We start from the raw sequence: 20,260 nt of genomic DNA, 5'->3' as shown, positions 1-20,260 counted from the left end.
GAAATCTGCTCCCTCTTTTTACAGCTTCAGTGTACTTGTTCTAGCACAAACAGGACAGGCACGGAGCTGATCCTAATCAGAGACTGAGAACTTAGACCTTCCTCAGGTCTAAGACCTCTGCTGTGCACTTTTAAAGCTTTTTCTCTGCATACTTATTTCTGGTGTGCTTACATCAGAGGGCAGTGGGGCAGCCCCTGGTTTTGTCACACAGGATGTCCAGGATGTGAGACCTGATGTGACACCAGCAAGAGAGCCTTGTCCTGGGTCTTGAATTGCTTTCATGTGTCTAAGTCCTACAAGTCTTAAAACATTTAGACAAATGACCTAGGAAAAAGGAGTATGTTTTTTTTACTCTCCCCTCCCTTTCCTTCCTCTTTTACCTCTTTCTAATTCAGAAGAAATGCATGCCTGATCCAGGCCCAATGTGGTCTCACCACGGACCCTGACGGATGGGATATCCTAACTTCACTACTGCCTGATTCTGCCACAGTCATACTAATTAAAAACATGACACAGCAAATGAATGGTTTTTGTTTGGACTTGTGTAAAGCATTATCAAAAGAACAACCCAACCTTTCAATTCACAAGGGCCCAATAGATCAAATCTCCTTTAAAACTGGAATTTATTATGCTACTAAGGATTAAAAAAAAAAAAAAAAAAAAAAAGCAAAAATCTAAACTCCATTAAACAAAACATCCATTGACTTTGTCTCATTAAAAAAGCACATAAGAAACTAGTAGGGAAAAAAATCAATCAGCTTTATCTTTAGGAACTGTTTTTAATTAAAAACATGTTCTAGCTGCACAAAATGCTAGGGACAGTAAATGATTTAATACATGTAAGACAGAGGCTGGGTGGAAACACAATCTTTATTTTGTATTTCCTATTCTGTCTTTAGATCTTGCCCTCCTCAGCACTAGTTTCTCAGTCATGGTGTCTAAAGGAATGCAGTCCTGAGTTGTTTAAAGATAATCACCTTTGCAAGGACTACACATTAAAATTAGTTTATGTTCAGAAGTTCGGCTTCAATTACAGTTTTAGCAAACTGGAAATGAGGCCAATGGGGAAAGATTTTATTTTTTCTAATCCCCACATAGTAGTAACATAAAGGGTAATTTCCCTCACTGTAACTTTATCACATAGGTGCCTTTTCTTAAAATCACTGCTAAGAACAAGCACATCATGAAATATAAAGTCATACAAGATAAAAATGCTGACAACAAAAACAACAATGTTGTATTAGCAAACATTAAAATAACACTAATAGGAAAATACAGGGATGAGAGTAATCACCTACCAAATGCTGCTGCAAACTCTCTAAAACTACATATTTTTTCTGAAATAGAGAGTAAACAGTTCAGAGTTATAAACCGTTTTGTGACACATATTGTCTGATTCTCATATCACTTGTTTTGAAAAAAGATAGAATGCCTTTTGATGTTTAGCTAAAATAGATGAAAACTGTCTACACAAAAAACTTGTGTACTATTAAACAGAAAAACAGTTCAATGAAAACATCATGTCACTCCTTGTAACCTTACCGTAACATTCCCAACCTGATGGCAAGGTCATCTCATCTCTTGGCCTATCTAGAATCATCCTAAGATTGAGGCCAAGAGGAAAAAAAAATGACAAACATAATTTCATATGACCTAGGCCAAATGCTTGCACCTGCTACTTGACCTCAAGAAAGGCATGAGCTTATCTAGGTCAGTGAATGCATGTCTGATGTCCTATAGCAAGAACATCAACTATGGGCATTGACTTTTACTTTAAAAACAAATACCTTTAAATAAATATCTTAAAGAATTAAAATGTCTCCCTTCAAATATCACAAGCTCTAGCAATTTATTAAGTTTTGAAGACTTCTCAGGATAAAATATTTCAATGTATTAAAATGTCCACTTTCTCATGTTCAAGAACTCACTCTAATAATGCTTTCAGCAAGTTTCATTGTGTTTTTTTTTGTTTTGTTTTGTTTTTTGTTTGTTTGTTTGTTTGTTTTTTTGGTTGGTTGGTTGTTGTTTTTTTGTTTGTTTGTTTGGTTGGTTGTTTTTTTTTGCCTGTCTCTTAGAGTCTGAAGTGCAACTTTTTCCTGTTAAGAAATTTAAAAAAGAAAAACAAACACATCTGGTAGTTCAGGGACTTCATTCTTTATTTCGTGTCATAAACAGGGAAAAGGCATCATCCAAAGGCGGTAGGATTTTCTAATCAATAGAAATACAGTTATATTGGAAAAGTTTGGAAGACGGAACCCCGCCCCAAAATCTTGTAAAACACACTTTGTAAAATAATTTCATTTCTAGCTGCTGACACATTTCATTATATTTGACAACAGCTTAATTCCTCCATGAGGTTTGCCCACACAGTGCTCAAGTAGGATGGGTCCATTCTGATCCAGTCAATTCTCAGTGACAGCTGTGTAGGTGAAATCTTCCCTGGATCATTGTTGTGGTTTAACCAGCTACTAGGAAGAAAACTAACTCTATCCTAACTAAAACCAGGACAATCATAAAAGCAGCAAAAGAAATATGGGGTAAATAATTAGGAAATACTTAAGTGCAGTAAATGAAGTACTGGGGGGAAAGGAAAGAAAACCTAAAGAGGTCATCTCTGAACATCTCTGAACTGTTGAGCTATCAGAAAATAATAATAATAATAATATTCTGCAGAGCTGTGGCCATGGTAGTTTCCAGCAGGGGAGGTGAGTACTGCAACATCTTTAATGCCTTTGCCTGTTTGCTAAATCATCACCTGCCCACAGCGAGTATAGCTTTATTTTAGAGCCTGGAGAGTCATGAATAAAAATCATTTAATGATACATTGCTTAACCTACATCATTCCTGGGATGTCATCCAACATCATATTTTCTCCAGTGGCAAACCAGATTTAGTAAGTCCCTATCCCTTGGTCCCATGTCCCTGTCACATGCCTCATCACTTTGGGGAGTCATCAAGAGAAACCATGCTCAGAACTGGATAATGGAACTGATATTTTAAAAGAACTAAAAAATCAAGCTGTGTGAAGAAAGGGCAGAATGGAAATTTATTGCATATCCACTAGATAAAATGGAATGTTAATAAACGAGGCTCTCAGCAGTGCTGAAAGGGCACTGCTATGTTTTATGTTAATGCTATATGATAAGTTTTTGGCAAGCTATTCTCTGTTAGCAATTGTGTGCTATAGGACACCATGGATTACCTAAGACATAAGAAGTTGCACTGTTTCTGTAGCAATAAATAAGCTCAGTCTGGGATAGGTTGCAAGGGCCACTTGGGAAGAGATCCTAAAGTTTTAATAGTTATTTCTATAAAAATGCTATTACTGAATTCAGTGCTCAGTTACAGTCAAAAGTAAAGTGAATGCTAGCAAATAGAAGAAAATAAATAGAAAGCAAAAGAGAAAATAGCATTACACCCATTAAGTATCATTCAAGGCTGGGAAGTTTATTTGGGAACTACCACAGCATACTTGGCTTGTTCTTATTATTTTTCTTAGCCATGATTAGCTATGGTTGGACATGGCTGAAGAGGGATGACTGGGATAACTGGCCCTTTGCTTTGTCTCTTTACATTACTATTTTCTAATTGGTAGTACTGTGAGTTTCATTAAAATATCTTCATATAAAATATTTCATACTTAGGATTCTCTCATACAATAAGAATATTTTCCTTGTATTGTAAATATACGGTGACCAGCTACTGCACCTCTGTCTGGGTAACCTAGCAAACACAAGCAGTCAACAACGATGGCTCCACAGTAATGAGCACCAAGTGCTGGACCACCTCATATTTATCCTCATCTAGCTCTGGTGGGGCGTCCTCCCCATCCCATGCAGAAGGCAGGCTGGTGGGATGATGGGTTGGGGTGCAGCAGCAGAAGAACCCTTGTCTCGGGGTGCATGCAGGGACTCATGGCATGGCCTCTCAGCCACACATCGGTCAGCGGGTTGCACAAAGCAGGAGCACCCCCATCATCAAATGGAGAACCTGCATAGCCCAAAGAGGTGAGAGAGGGGTGCCCATACACAAAAACGTGCGTGGGGGATTGGAGCTTTGGGGGATAGGTATGAAAGGGTTTTGGTAACCTGTAGGTGCTTGTCAGCATTTTCTGAGTGCCTTGTAGTCTGCTTTCTCTGCTGGACAGCTGATATTGATCTGCCACGTAAAGTTCACCAATTGCTGGATAATTACCTGTTTAATAAATCAGTAAACCAATTTAATCCCGATTTGAGTTAAAGCCTGTGAGTCAAGTAAGTCTTCTCTGCCACACTCTCATATGTTTAAGAAGTAACTTGGCCTCTTAAAAAAGACCTTACTATTACAAAAATAGTAAGCAATTAGCTTAAGTACCCCTGAATCACACTCAATTTACAATAGCTCTTTAAGTCTGATGATTGAATATTTCATTTCATAGGATAAATGTAGTTAGAAATTACATCTTCCTAATCCTCTAATTATATTGCTCTTCACTTCAAAGAAATTTGCGGGTTGGGTGCATTTATGTGTCAGTCCTCTCTATGTGTGGTCACCACTTAATATAAATTTGTAATAGAGAAAGGAAATTTCTTATTTGTAAATTGTATTTCAATAGGTAGCCTCTCCTCAAGTACTTCAGTGCTATTTGCAACCAAACTGTTGAATTTTGGAGCTACTTCCCAAATGATTAAACTGTCTTCAGTTAAAATAGAAGACTATGAGAAAATAAGGAAATTAAAAATACTTGTCAGGCTAGGAGAGTGCAAAAGAAGCAGAAAGAAATTAAAGTTTCCCATTCTGGAAAAAAAAAAAAAAAAGTTTAAGCATTAGGATTTCAGATATGAATTGGGAAGTGAGATGGTTTGGTGTCTGATTCCAGAGAAACAACGTATACCTAAGAATTTTACAGAAAATACTAATCATGAAACACAGCAGATAAATTTAAAACCATATAACAAAAATGTAGTAAAAAAGACATTCACATATAGTTGCTATGAACTTAATAGAAAGAAGATAATAAAGCTACTGGTCATTTAAAGTTCTAACGTAAGAAGAAGCTCTAGCAAATGGCCAGCCTATGGCTAAATCTTGCCCAAACTTTGGGTCCTATGTTGCACCCAAGGTCATACTTGCATGTGCATGTCAGGACCTCAGCAAGAGCAAGTACAGTGACTGTGTGGAAGATATTACTTTTATTATTGAAGCATTAACATTATATGGCTTTACTGCAGATAGGCAAGGGCATGTCCCTAATTTGCTACCGTTTCTTGGGATGCTAGATCTGCTAGATTAGTTTTGTTACCCTGCAGTTATTTCAACCAGTATGATCTTGTTTTGTGGTCAGTGGTAGCTGCTGAGGTGAAAAATTAATTGCTTCTATAACCTCTTGCCTATGGCCACGTCCTTTGATTTGTCTTTCTTTGACATTATTTTTGGCCTGTTTTAAAGTTTAATAAATCTCCACAAAATTCTCCCATTTGTTATACCAAGTAAAGAATCCTACCCGCTCTTTAGACTAGAAGCACTCAATGCATGCATAGTATTTTTTATAATGGTCTGTGACTCCAGCTCTTATACAATGCCAGAAAGTATACGAACTTGAAAGGAAAAATTAATAAGGAACAGAGAAACATAAAGTTATTATTTTCAGAGCTGCCCTGGAGAAGAGAACTGTAATAAAACTTCCTAATAGGCACAGTCAGAGATGGCTGCACCTATGAAATCTAGCCTAGTTCAAAGAGAAATGCACTTTACAGTAAAGAAGAATTAAAGCTACACATCTTTAAATTAATTTTTTAAGGTGTTCCCAGTGTGTTCACAGTCACAGGATGTGGTCTCCTCTGACTTCAGCTACATCAGCAGCACTTTCAAAAGTGCAAAATGAACAGTGGCTGCTTTAAAAATTAATGGTTCAGTCCATTATCTAGGACTACATGACTGGGTATGACTTAACGGCATGTACTACCATACAAAAAAAAAAAAAAAAAGGAATATAAAAAGTTAAACCAGAGACTACAATCAGCAGAAACAGAAGTATAAGGCTGACAGGGTCTGACAATTGGCAAGACCAAACAGGTACTGCTCCAATTAATTATTGTTCAGCCAGGATTCAGAGCTGTTTGAAGACAGCAGGCACTGGCGGTATTCGTTCTGGCGCTGTGAAGACGTATGAAACAATGGGACGATCAAAACCGTGGTACAAGCATTACAAAAGTTGTCTGTTATCTTTCTAGTCCTTCTGTCTTTTGTCTCCAAGTGGGAGCTAAAAGATGCTTTATGTAGGAATTAAAGCTGCTACCAATAACTGATGTGACTCCCCAGTGTTGCAACAAACCGGTTATCTGTTCTGTGGGAATTTCTCCACTCTGGCAAAATGTCACATAAGGTTATTTGTCATGGTTTATACCGAAAAAAGAAACAGAAAAGATTCAGCCCCCTGTTACCCCAAATCCTACAATCCTCTTCCCCCAAACAAACACCTACCCAACCTTTCAATGTATAAAGATAAGAGCAATTAAAATTCATTCTGATTTAAAATAAAAAGATGGAAAGCTGTAACCTAAGCACTCCTTTATTTCTTGCTTTTCAATAGACTTCTGTTAAAAAACTTTTGCTTTGCTTCTGTAAAAGCTAAGTAATTACTGTTCAACTGTGTTACGGTTCCACTGCAATTGCAGATGCCAAACCACAACAGGTAAGGTGACCACAATAATTACGAGAACCTGCATCTCTCATAGATCTGTCTAATGACATAACCTGAATATGGCCACAGCATAACTACTAGAGGAATCTGAATATCATGTTCTGTTAATGTCCTTCTAACCATTTGTTTGTCTCATCAAACATTTAAAGAAAATACTGAATTTACCTGAGATGGCTTAATATATTTCAAAATTAAAACAAATGTATATATATATATATATGCTGAATAAGAATTAGGAGTGCAAGGTTTCTGGGACTACAAGAGTTTAATTCTCCCTGAGACAATGTTGCTGCAGAAGATTAATTCCTCATGCGCCAGATCACTCATATCTAAGTGCCAAAGGGGCCTCTGACACTGAAAAAAATCTCTCTTACAGATGGCCATGAAATCAGCTGTGAAACTACCTTGACCTTCTGATAGCTTTTGATAGCAGTTGCACAATGGGCTCTAGCCTTAAAAAAAAAAAAAAAAATAAAATAAAAAAAAAAAAGGAGATAATTCTGAGACTGGTAGTTCTCTTCTCTCAAGGCACAAATAGAGTTCATTTTTACATTGCCAAACACCTTTTTAGAGGACTCAAGGGTCACTGAAGCTTAATTCAGTTCTATATCCTTCTACATACATCCGCAGCTGAAGAACTGACATTTCCTCCAGTTTCTCCTCTTTATTAGAGTCTGTATTTAAAGCCAAAATGAAAACAAACAAACAAAAAAACTCACTATGCCATAATTTTCCATATATACTCTACAGATTTACTGCCATTTGCCTTTTTCTGTCCCATAGTTTACTAGAATAATGTTCCTTTAAGCCATTCTTTCAAATGTGAAGCAAAAGACTGAAAAGGTACAGAATGCCAAGCAGGAAGCCATAAGATGCAAATATATACTTGGAGTTTAGTTCAACCAGAATCAGTGAACACAATGCAGAAAGTCTTGCTGATACTGCAGCTGAATCTATTCTTCCCATATATAAATGGTACAGATTATAGTTTTCCTGTATGGGATTCAGGCCACATATCACTTGCTGGTAAGAGAGAAAACAGCACAGTGAATTAAATACTCTTAGGTATTTCTCTGGGCTTATCCACTACAGAAAGATGATAGAATGACTGTGTTTTGAAACATATAACTCAGAAAATTTTGCTCTGTTTAAATCTGTTTATAAACCAAGCCTTTGATAAAAGACTTGGATTCTGATTATATTCTGATAGGTATGTAACCCAAACATTTCCTCCATGAAGAGTGAAAGTCCTTTTCTATGAGTTCTTACATAGGCATATAATATAAACCCCAGCCTGACTCAGAAGTATTTGCCTTACTTCTACAGCACTTCTGTCACACAGTAAGGTACACGTGCTTGTAAGACTTGAGCTCAGAATTACAGGATAAGAGTTACTTCAAGAACATCTTCTGTATATAAAATATACACATTGCATGTATTTGTGTCGGTTTTGCTTTCAACAGCTAAGGGCAGAATTCTCAGCACTCCTCAACTTACCCTTATTTAGTCAATAATGACGGAAGTTAGTCCTGATAAGGGATTTCAAAAGAAGGAAGAAATGAACAGCTTTAAAGCCAGCCAGGAGGCAAGGCCACACTCTGAGAAGCACAGATAGAAGTTACGAAGCCAGGGTCACTGGCAAGTGGATGTCTCATCTATCGCAAAAAAATAACTGTAAGGCCCATGAAGGGCTTTGATGCTGCAGGCAAACATGATGTGTGAGAGCAGTAAACAGGAGTGAGAGTCAGGGAATGAGACGAGGCAGCAGTTCAGGCCAGGACAAGTGAGAAGAGAACATGGGCCAGCAGGAGAAGTTAAGTAGGAAAAAGACAGATCACCAGGGCCATGCAGGCGTGTGGAAGTGGAGGGCTCATACACAATGCCCCGCTCCTCATGTGTCCTGTTCAGGATCTTCCCCTGGCACGCTAAGGCAAAGGTCATTTGCTACAAGCTACAGATTTGGCTCAACTTGTACTTACCAGGTAAATTTTTTCAAGTTCCATTGGAAGGGCATCTCAACCCCAAACTGTGCCAACGTGAAGCAGTCCATTATTTTCCTATAAGACAAACTCCTTGACAAGCACAAACTTTGACCAGCTTCATTACATATGCCTTTTTAAAACCTGTATCATCAGCAGGCGTTTTTTTAAGGGTGGCTTATTTTACTTTTGCTTAAGTACATTATTTGCCAATGCAAACTAAAATGACCTAAGCACTGTTACACACACCTTTCTGCTAGTTAGCGAAACATTTAAAACCCTATCTGCTAAAAATCATACTCCAAGTGCATTGTCTTGCATCTGTCAGACTTACTTGTGCAGTGTTGGTCCAAAGGAGGTATCTCTTCTAGGACAGAGTCCAACTAAAACAAGGTCAGAAAAGAGTAATAAGGAAAAGCAGAGGTGCAGACTGGCTCACAGAGAAGGAACACTGAATATGACAGGGCTCTTCAGCTTGGGAAAGAGAATACAAGGAATATGATTGACACATATATAATCCAGTAGCATAGCAGCTGAGTACAGATCGGTTAGTGGGTTTTCTAATATGGTAGCATCTCTGGAAGCTGATAGAAGCCATATTAGAAATGAAGAAGGTGATTTTTCATGCAACAGCTGACAGACTTGTGCAATTCACTGCCAGATGATGGCTCCAGGGGAAAACTGGCTAAGTAGCATAAGGAGAAATCCATGGTGTTACTAAACAGGCAGAAATCATATACATCAGCTGCAGATGGCTGGAGAACAGGAGAGTATCAGCAGGGATAAACATCTGGCCTTACCTGCAGGTGGCTCCTCCTTGGGGCTGGATGATATTGGGTTTGGATATTATAAATATAAATATTATATCCAATATTGAGCTAGGATATTATCACACAACTGGAACACTGCAATCGAGCGCTATAAACTTTTCAGAAGAGATAGTCAGGGAAGGAGGCACAGGGGTGTTGCCCTCTATGTTAAGAAACTGATAGATTGTGAAGAGCTGCTTCTGAGAAACAGCCACGGACAGATTGAGAGCTTGTGGGTAAAAGTTAAGGACTGGCCCAATAAAGGATGCCTTGTGGTTGGGGTCTACTATAAGCCACCTGATCAAGGGCCCAAGGCCTGTTGATGAGGCCTTACTGCTTCAGCTGTAGGAAGCATCATGCTCGCATGCTTTCTGCCTGATGGAGGAGGACTTCAACCACCTGGATGTCTACTGGGAAAGCAGCACAGCAGGCTGCAAGCAATCCAGGAGACTCCTGGAGTGCTTTGGGATAAATTCCTAGTCCAGGTATTAGATAAACTAACCAGAGAAGCATTATTGGACCTGGTGCTCACCAATGCAGATGAACTCATTAAAGATTGGAGGCAGTCTGGGCTGCAGGGACCACCCTGAATTTCAGAAGAGTGATCTTCCAGTTATTTAAAGACCTAGTAGATGAGACTCCCTGGGACACTGTCCTTAGGGACAGAGGAACTGATTAGAACTGGCAAGAACACTGCATCCCCATCTTTAAGAAAGTAAGAAGGAAAAGCAGAAAACTGGCATGGTTGAGCGAGGACCTGCTGGTCAAACTGAGGCATAAGAAGGAAATGCACAGGCAGTAAAAGCAGGGGCATGTGGCCTGGGAATGCTCTCCCACTGTAAGCAAAGAGCAGGTTTGAGACTACCTGATGAAACTGAACAGGTTCAAGTCTACAGGGCCTGATGCCATGCATCCCAGGGTCCTGAAGAAATTGGCTGATGCAGTTGCCAAGCCTTTCTCCATTATATTTGAAGAGTCCTAGCTGTCAGCTGAAGTCCCTGGTGACTGGAAAATGGGAAACGTCACTCCTATTTTTAGAAAGGAGGACCTGGAAAGCTGCAGACCAGTGAGCCTCCCCTCTTTGCCTAGGAAGTTCATGGAACAGATCCTCCTGGCAGCAATGTCAAGGTACATGCAAGACAAAGATCTGAGATGATCTGAGACAGCTAGCATGGCTTCACTAAGGATATATCGTGCCTGACCAATATGGTGGCTTTCTACGATGGAGCGACTACATCACTTGACAAGGGAAGACCGACTGATGTCATCTACCTGGACTTCTGTAAGGCCTTTGACATGGTCCCACATGACATCCTGATCTCTCAGTTAGAGAGAGATGGATTTGAAGGGTGCACTATTCAGTGGATAAAGAATTGGCTGGATGGCTGCTGCCAGAGAGCTGCAGTCAATGGCTCTATGACAAGACGGAGGCTGGTGATGAGTGGTGTCCCTCAGGGGTCTGTCATGGTACCAGTCCTGTTTAACATATTTTTCAATGACATAGTGGGACCGAGCGCACCCCCAGCAGAAGGAAGGGACACCACCAAAATGGATTTGGACAAGCTTGAGATGTGTGTCCACGCAAACCTAATGAAGTTCAGCAAGTCCAAATTCTTTACTCAGTGGGTGGTGAGGCACTGGAACAGGTTGTCCAGAGAAGTGGAGGTGTTCAAGACCAGGTTGGATGGGACTTTGGGTAACCTGATCTAGTGGGTGTCTCCTCTGCCCACGGCAGGAGGATTGGAACTAGAAGTCAAGATCTCTTTCCAACCCAAGCCGTTCTATGATTCTATGTAAAGAATAACCATATTGTTCGTACACAAAAGTATTCTTTGTATTTCACTTGAAATGTAGTATTGTTTCTTTAGGAGTATAATAATTCCCAAAATATTTCACAACCCACAATTCAACTCAGCACAAGGCTGTTGCTAAACAGTTTGTGTTGAAATATTTTTGTTTTATGACTTTTTCAGTGTCGAAATACTAAGGTGACGTAGTTTCTTAATAGCAGATGCAGTTATACCTATATAAGTGCTAGAATTGGTGTTATCTTTGTATTTCTGAAGTATTATAATTAGAAAGTGATAGATACAAAAAATCCTGGGTAATGATAGTATTTAATAATTTTGGTTATACCAGATGAGAGAGTATGTGGAATTCAGGACACAATTCGCTTTAAGATTTTTGTTTGTAATAGGATTTGTTGCTGGACGGTGGTTGTCCTATTGCCACCTGTATGGTGAGTCCTGCATCCAAATTCCCTTTATTCCGCATTTCCAATCTGACACTTCTTAAAACTCCCAAGGCCATTTTGCGTTCCCGTGAGGCCATATAGCCTGGTAACCCACTGATGCAAATGAAACAAGGCAGCACAGCACACAAACACCAGAGCAGATTGTGTCGAATGCAGCTAAGATCAAAACCAAACACCTCGCAGGGGGGCTGCAGACAGAGCATGCATGTAGACTGCTATAACTCCGCCACTGCCAGTAGACAGGCTACCGGGTAAGCCCACAAAACCATGATTTTATTATCTGGGAATTCATCTTCCTGTAAGGAAGGGGGCGGCGGGCGCCCTCCCCCGGCTGCCGGGCCGGGCCCGGTGCTCGGTGCTGGGTGCTCGGGGCGGGCCGGCTGCTGGCGGCAGTTCCGGCGGAAGGCGGCGGCCGCGGGGCTGCGGCGTGGGCCGGGGATGGTGCAGGAGCCGCGGGGGGTGCTGGTGGCCGGGCTGCTGCTGCGGGCGGGGGCGGCGGGCGGCATCGTGTGCCTCTGCTCCCGAGCCTTCGTCGAGTGAGTGAGGGGTCGGGGTGTGTGTTTGGGGAGGGAGACCGAGCTGCTAGAGCGGATATAGGGGGGGGGGGGTAAAGGGAGGAGGGAGGGGAAAAAGGGGGGAGGGAGAGGAAAAAAAGGCGAGGAAAAAAGGAAAAAGGGAAAAGGAAGAAGGGAAGGGGGAGGAAAAGAAAGGGGGGTGATGAATAACTAAAAATTAAAAAGGAGAAAGAAAAAAAAAAACAGCCGCGCGCGGCTGCATGGAGCCCGCGCGGAGGCAGAGGGAGGGGACACGGGGACACGGGGAGGTGGCCGGGACCCACCGAAAATTACACCCTTCTGGCCCTAAAATGCCCTCAGGGGATTCTGCCTTCCAGCAGTGTTTTCTGAGCGTCTCTAGGCTCCGTTCGTCAGGCTTTAGGGAGGCCTTTTTCGTTTTCTTTTTGTCGCTTTGTTTAATGGTGGCTGGCTGCATCAATGTTCCTCTTTATTTTTATAGGGATCGGAAGTTATATAAGCTGGGATTAAAGGGATTTTATGTCAAAGATGACAATGGCAGTACAGGTAAGGTAATACAACGCACAGCATGCTGTGTGCCCAGATATTATGTGAGTTGTGTGTGGCTATTTAGGGTACAGTAGGACTGCGTAACCACTAGCCCATACTTTTGTGGCTATTTTTGGTATATTTTTCTGTACTTTTGTTAAAAAGACAGTTGTGAGTAAAAATGTGGCACGTATGTAGCTTTCAAGTCACAACAGTCTTGATGTGGAACTTTTTGTCAAGCCAGGCACAATGCTTATTTCTGCCCGCACAGATTTACCAGCGCACATAATCACTGCCTGCTGCACAAAGTCCAGTAGCTCATGTGTCTGACTGCTCTCAATTCATAATTTCACCTTCCCCAACTAAAAACTAATGTCTGTAGATCCTAGGTGGGCCAGCTGGCAGCAGTACAGTCCTCTGCCTCTTCCCTAGCCTAGGGCGTTAGCTGGTGCTGATGAATCTGTTGGTCCAGAATTAAGGGAAGAAGCAATGACCCTGATGTCTTGCAAGCCACGCCATCAATATTTTTTTGTAAATCTGATATGAAGGCAGTGAAAGAAAGTTCCTTCTTCTGAAAGAACTGTAACAAAGCTGACGGTTTCTTGTATTTTAAGTTTGCTGTGATACATGCCAAAACAACTACTGTAATGAATTTTATTTTTATAATACTGTGGTGGTGGTGGAGGGGGGGCTGTGTTGCTTGCTGGATATTTTTGCAGTTCACTTCTCCAGTTAATGAAGTGGATGTGTGTGGTGGTTTGACCCTGCCTGGCAGCCAAGCGCCACATGGCTGTTTGCTTGCTTCCCTCCTGCTGCATGGGATGGGGGAAATAATACGAAGAGCACAGGCAAGAAAACTCATGGCTGGACGTAAAAGTGGTTTAATAGGTATGGGAAAGAGGTAAAAAGAAGGCAAATGAAATTTCAAAGGAAATTACTCTGTCCTAACTGAAACCAGGACAACCTCTCATAAGCAAATGGGTGACCAGCCAGCCTCTGAGCAACTGCCACCTAGGTAGCCAAAAAAAACTTCTTTCTTTTTCTACCCCAGGTTTTATTGCTGAGCATCACATTATAAGGTATGGATGATCCCTGTAGCCAGGCGGGTCAGCTCTCCCAGCTGTGTCCCCTACCAGTCTCTCTTGCCTACCCCCAAGTCTAATGGTTGGGGAGTGCAGAGTGGGGAAAAAGAGCCTTGATGCTGTGAAAACACTGTTCAGCACTAGCCAAAACACTAGTGTGTTATCAACACTGTCTCAGCCACAATTCCAAAACACAGCACGGTCCAGGCTGCTGTGAAGGAGGTTAACTCCATCCCAGTCAGACACAGTTTTGGCTATTGAAGCTGGATTTTGGTTTCTACTGTTAGTCAAGCACTTCAGTTCTCCACTTGTTTTTGCTTTCTCTTTTTGCTAAAAATGTAGGGTATTTCAGCCTGTGAGCAAAGACATACAGAAATTGATGCCTGATTTGAAAATGTATCCCTTCTTCTTTTGTAGGATGGCAAATGTATCATGCTCATGAAAAGGAGAAAATAATCATATTAAAATAATGACACAGTTGGAAAGTTTGGAATTCATGCAAGTGTTAATATCGGGTTAATGGGAAAAAATGCTAATGTATAAAACTTTACATTTGTAGTAATATTACTGTTTTGATGAGCTAGAGCAAAAGATGAAAGGTGCTGAATCTGTTAATAGCTTCTCATGTACTTAAGAGAAGAATTTTAAATGGCAGAGCTTAAGAGGTGATTCTGCTATTTTTTATAGGCCATACTGATGCATGGAGGTGTCAATCAGATTATATTCACTTAATATAATTTGTTAATAGGGGAAGAACAAGCATCTGAGGAGGAAAACCGTTGTCCCAATGTGGCCTTCAAGGTGGACAGTAATCATGCTCTGGACCTGGAAGAAATTGAGCTAGACTCAGAGGCTGAGCTTATGAAGAGTATGGGATTGCCTCTTCACTTTGGTGGACAGTCAGCTCACAGGGACTTTGTGGTAAATCTTTATGTGCTTTATTTGTTCTGTTTACTTTATCTTTCCAAATGCAGGGGCACATCTACTCTTCAATTATTTCTGAGACTGCAGTTCATGGGAATGTATCCAAGCTGGGGTTAAGCTGCTTTTCTCAGGTATCTGTAGTGATGTATACCATCGTGGTCTTGTAGTTTGTAAAACTCATTTGCCAGTTGGACTAGATAGGGTTTGGCTGTATTTTGTGCTTCCCTGTCTGTATTGCTTGAGCTGCTAGAGGGAGCTGTTTTAAAACAGCCATGGTAACACTGGTGCTCTGCTGCAGGACAGCATGTGTATTCCAAACTGAACATGTGTGTTCACATTGTCTCCTTTAACCATTAAGCTTTAGACAGTAGTAGAAAAAGCTAGGTAAGTGCATTCCCCTGGTAGCTGATCAAGCCAGGCTGTTCCAAAGGACAGGAGTTAGGCTGGGGTACTCTGCTCCCTGTACAGAGCAGTTTCGCTCTAAAGGAAGGATAAAGTTTTGTGTGGGTGAGAATAAGGTAGTGGGATATTCACTGCAACTGCTTCATAGAAGACAGACCTTCCTGGAGTGAAAGTGCTTTTTTTGCAGAGCACTCTATTATTTTGACCTGATTAATTTGTTAATCATAGAATCATAGAATCATAGAATATCCTGAGTTGGAAGGGACCCTTAAGGATCATCAAGTCCAACTCTTGACACCGCACAGGTCTACCCAAAAGTTCAGACCATGTGACTAAGTGCACAGTCCAATCTCTTCTTAAATTCAGTCAGGCTCGGTGCAGTGACCACTTCCCTGGGGAGCCTGTTCCAGTAATACACAAGTTTATTCTATTTACTATTTTAAATGATGACATTTTAATAGACTGGCATCTGACTTCAAGCCCAAGGTATGCGTATGATTTGTGTTGCTATTTAGTAGTACTGCAAATAAGTCAAGTGAGAAAATAATACATGTTTTTACTAGATTACTACTAAGCGTTGTGCTTTGCACCATGTGTATTAACATGACATTATGAGGGATGTGAACAAAATATTAATGCCAGTTCTCTGAACCTAACTCCTTTACGTTACACCTTATGCATGTGTCAGTGCAACAAAACCAGGGATGGCAACTGACAAGGCATTTGGGGTAATACCCATACATTTGCAGGTTTTTGGCCATGTGAGTTGTATTGCCTCATCACCACCACCACCACCCTTGTACCTGCCAAGTTTAATTTGGCAGTTTATTCAGAAATTAGCAGCTTTATCTTGTAGAATGTTGTGTTGTTCATGGATGTTTTTATCTCGTGTGTGAGCACAGGAAGCCCCACTGAAGCAAGTGGAGTTGTATTAATTGAAACCTTAGTGTTTTCTTTCAGAAAGAGGTTTTTGTCTTGTGTTTCTATGCCCCCCCCCCCCAAGCAGTCCTTCGTGTTACTGCGTTTTACTGTTGAGCTCAATCCAGTGACAACAGTTTCTGATTAACCTCCCTTCAGCATTTTATGGTGTTTCACATTGATGTATTTTTTTGTAAATCCCTGAGCAGTGAGTGACTTCTTTCCCAGCAATCCTGCTTCTGTCTGGAATTCTGACTTCTCTTGGTGCATCTTTTTACAGAAGCTCTCACTGCTGTTTGTCACAACTTTCTCAGACGTGAGCTAGAGTTAAGCAGCTAGGTCCTATCAGACCCGTATAATCCTAAGCCCATTTTTATGGGGAAAAAGCTAACAGTGGGGTTGCAGTGAGAGGGAGGGTTACAACAGAAGCAGAAATGTACATGCAGGGAGGACAAGAAAAGACTGCCTAGATGTTTTGGACTTCTAAATAAGTTTATTCATTTTATTTTAGGCAACAGAAAAATACAGAAAGAGAAGTAACATGAAGATCATGAAAAAGAAAAAGAAGAAAAAGGAATTACAGCAAAAACACAGGGATAAAATGGGGCAGGAATGCCAGGATCAAGCTAATGGGGATCACAAGCAGTCCATCTCTGATGACCCAGCCCCAGCTACAGAGCAAAGTGAGAAGAGCAAAACTGAAATTGTAAGTGAAGGGAACCATGGAAGTTCAGAAACTCTTGCTAATGAGGCCTTACCCGGTGAACTTAAAGAGAAATGGGAGAAGTACTGGAGCGAGTATGGAGAGGGCCTTCTTTGGCAAAGCTGGCTGGAGAAGCATAAAGAGGCCTCATCGCTTGAGGTCTTAACAGCCTCTGAGCCTTGGAATAGTCCCGACACCAAGGAGGAGTGGGAGCAGCATTATAGTGAACTGTACTGGTATTACTGGGAACAGTTTCAGTACTGGACAAGTCAAGGATGGACTACAGAGAGCTCACACAATGACAGCATGGAAGTTCACGGGGTAACGCAGGAGGCAGATCTGTCAGGAGAAAAGGACCTCATTAGCCTGGAGGTTGAATGCAGCGAAGTGCTGAGCTTGGAGCTGTCTCCCTCTCACACCAGAGGTGAGGAAACACTCACTTCAAGTGCTGAGCCCCATAATGAGATAATCTCTGGGATCTGTAATTTAAATCTAAATTTGGACGAAGTGGAGCAGAGCAGTGCAGCTCCAGCAGTAACCCATGAAGACCCTCAAGAGCATGGTTCCTCTAACAGTGAAAGCCAGTGTCTTTGTGCTTCAAGCCAGAAAGAGCCCTGTGATGGAGGAACCAGGAAAAGGAGTGCATCTTGTGAAAATAAAAGTATTAACCAGTCAGGTAATACAAAATCGCCAACATTGATTCTATCAGTATATTTTTAAATGTTTATGTACAAAAATGTAAAAACCAAGCCCGTGTCTTTATGAAGCTGTTTTAAAACATGGATTGAGTATATCATGGAAAGGTTGCATAATTCATTCCGTTTTATTTCCTCTGATTCTCTGGTACATCTCTCTCTTCTCTAGCCTGTGTATTGAATGCGTTCTTCAGCCACAGTGATTTTAACACAACATATACTTCATAAATCTCCCAAATGTACTACAGAAAGTGGTGAGAGAGCACTGTTGGTGCTTACTGATTTATTTGTTTACTTTAGTATTGGTGTTGCAGCAGTGTCATTCAGCTGATGTTTTTCTCACTGACAGTCTGAAAAAAATGAAATAAGCTCAGGTTGATGTTTTCATGAATCTGACAAATTTAACTACAACTTGTATTTCCAAAAATGTGGTTTCACAGGTTTTTTTTTGTTTGTTTGTTTTTTTGTTTGTTTGTTTGTTTTGGCAGGTTGTTTTTTTTTGTTTTTTTTTGTAGCTTGTTTTCCCCTGCTGTCTAAAAATGCCATGCTTGAAAATAAACTCTTGTTCTGTTGTACAAGTGGACAGCCATCTGTTACTGTGGACCAGATGACTCCCAGAGGTCCTTTCCAGCATTAAGCTGTCAGTTAGGCAGTGAGCTGCAGTCATCATTACAACCCCAAATTCATCTGTGCATTGCTAGTGCTGACAAGTGAAAGTGCCAGCTCGTAGAGGGGTATGGTGAGAGGCAGTGTCTGTGCCTTACAATACTGGAAGAGTTTCCATGAGGGATGTGCAAGATTGGGCTGCAGACTTTTTAGCCAACCAGTTCAGTGTGTAGAGAATGGAGATGGGCATCCTGTTTGCTGGTTTGATAAGCAGCAGTCTAACAGCTTTCCTGACTGATGTATGGTTTCTTCTGCTGAAGAGGAGGGATGAAGTAAGTGATCAGCATCTTGGGGCTTTAGTTTTATGGGGAAAACCTCTGAGTGTTGCTAGTGACCTTCTAAGGAAGGAAGAAGCAGGTGTGCTCCCATCTTCATCCTCCAGTAGAGTTGAATGGCAGAGATGAAAGAAAAATCTCCTTTCCAACAAGACATGAGAGAAGGTGTTGGAATCCTCTTATTAAACCTGTGTGAATGTCTTCACACAGCTATTTAACTGTAAACTAAATATAAGAGCAAGGAAGGAACTTTGTAATTTTTATCCTGCAATCATTTTATTTTTCTTGGAGATTTGAGATATTTTGAAGTCGGTCCTGTTTAAGATTATTAACTCCGCAGTGTAACTAATACTGTAAGCTTGTGTTGGAAGGTGTCCGTCAAATGAAGATAGGTAAAGATCTGGATGGTTTGGCATCTCTGCCTTATTTATCACATTTGAATATGTAAAACAACTGTATCTGCAGATGTACTTTGGGGATGGGAGGATCTGGAATTGATTAGGCAAAAGGAAAATATGATCTCATCTGTTCAGGTTCACAGGGGTCGTGTAACTCGTGTAGTTCAAATGACAAAGAACAGTTGCTGCTTCCTGACAGAAATGAAGATGAAGAAGAAGAGCCTCCTGAAAACAGAGTTGCCAAAGTTAAGAGAAGGTAAGTCATGAAAATTAGACCATCTTTTTTTTTTTTTTTTCAAATTGTGATTTATAGCATCAATTTGTTTGATCGAGATGATGAGTTAAAATTTCAGTGCAAACCCACATAGTCTTCCATCACTGCCTACCACTTTACCTGGCAAGAAGCAGCAGATATTTCTTCTTTTCCTTTGCTTTATGAAAAGAATGGATGGCTTTGATGCTGACTTGTGTGCAGGGTGACAATACCTTGTGTCACTGAAGTATATAAGATTTTAAAATGGGATATGATGATTTGTTTAGGTCTAGTTAGTGCAGAAGGTCTGAGAACATTATTAAATATTTTGTATTGTTTAACTTAATTATGTGTTGCCAGTAAAGTGCTCAGTGCTGTGACAATCATAAAATAGCTAATCTCTGCCTTGTCACAGTTTTTTTTCTTTCCTCTGTTGCAAATTTATAACCACAAAGATGATGGATGGCTCTTTCTTTCCTCTAGTAAGTTTACAAACTCAAAGACGAGGGGATGAATGGAATTATTATCTACTAATGATGTTGCTTTTGTTATAACATTTTGCTGTTGCCATAAGATTAATAACGGATAAGGTGATAGATAACATAATAAATCATGAAGGTAATTCGGAAATCAGCTGAACAAATGATTTGTGTTCTGCATAGGGCTTGGTATTAAACGTTTTGAGAAATTATTCAGAATAGCTGGAATATTATTACCCCTATGGAAGGACATAGTGTCCCTGGTTTGGATAAAAAGATCTTATGCATATAAATAGACTAGTATTATCTGCCCTTTTTGGTTTCAGCAGTGTGTGGGAAAAATTACTGAAATTCACATTTAAATGGTCTCAGTATAGGAGTTCTAGTAGCATTTCTTTAAAATAATAGTGGGTTTAAAATAATTGTGGTGTGTTTTTGTTTTTTTTTTTCCTACCGGAAATAAACTTTTGGGTCATCTGTGTTTTTTCCTAGCCATGAACTGGACGTGGATGAGAATCCAGTGGAAGATCCTGAGGAAACCTGTTCTATTTTGGGTTTCAAGTGTGGCACAGGACAAAAGTAATTGCTTATGAGGAGCTCGGGGTTTCTTCACAGCCAGTTTGCTCTGTTGAAATTATTTAAGTAGACCATTCATCTCCATTCCAATTTTGTTAAACTTT

General features: G+C 40.6%; 1 protein-coding gene across 4 annotated transcripts in view; it reads left to right on the top strand.

The window, feature by feature from the left end:
* The first annotated feature begins 12,097 nt into the window (after positions 1 to 12,097).
* Positions 12,098 to 20,260, top strand: part of TGS1 (trimethylguanosine synthase 1) — a 28,355-nt gene continuing 20,192 nt past the window's right edge. For all 4 annotated transcript variants that reach the window (XR_011807500.1, XM_072034601.1, XM_072034604.1 and 1 more), the window contains exons 1-6: positions 12,098 to 12,260; positions 12,739 to 12,803; positions 14,616 to 14,788; positions 16,623 to 17,490; positions 18,984 to 19,104; positions 20,073 to 20,159. Coding sequence is in view for 3 of the 4 variants with exons in the window: in XM_072034601.1 (XP_071890702.1) it covers positions 12,163 to 12,260; positions 12,739 to 12,803; positions 14,616 to 14,788; positions 16,623 to 17,490; positions 18,984 to 19,104; positions 20,073 to 20,159 (1,412 nt within the window). In the remaining variant the exon portion in view is untranslated. The remainder of the gene's footprint in view (positions 12,261 to 12,738; positions 12,804 to 14,615; positions 14,789 to 16,622; positions 17,491 to 18,983; positions 19,105 to 20,072; positions 20,160 to 20,260) is intronic.

This window comes from Anas platyrhynchos, chromosome 2 (assembly GCF_047663525.1).
Source record: "Anas platyrhynchos isolate ZD024472 breed Pekin duck chromosome 2, IASCAAS_PekinDuck_T2T, whole genome shotgun sequence".
Classification (NCBI taxonomy): Eukaryota; Metazoa; Chordata; class Aves; order Anseriformes; family Anatidae; genus Anas; species Anas platyrhynchos.
This window is presented reverse-complemented; position numbering and strand designations above follow the sequence as displayed.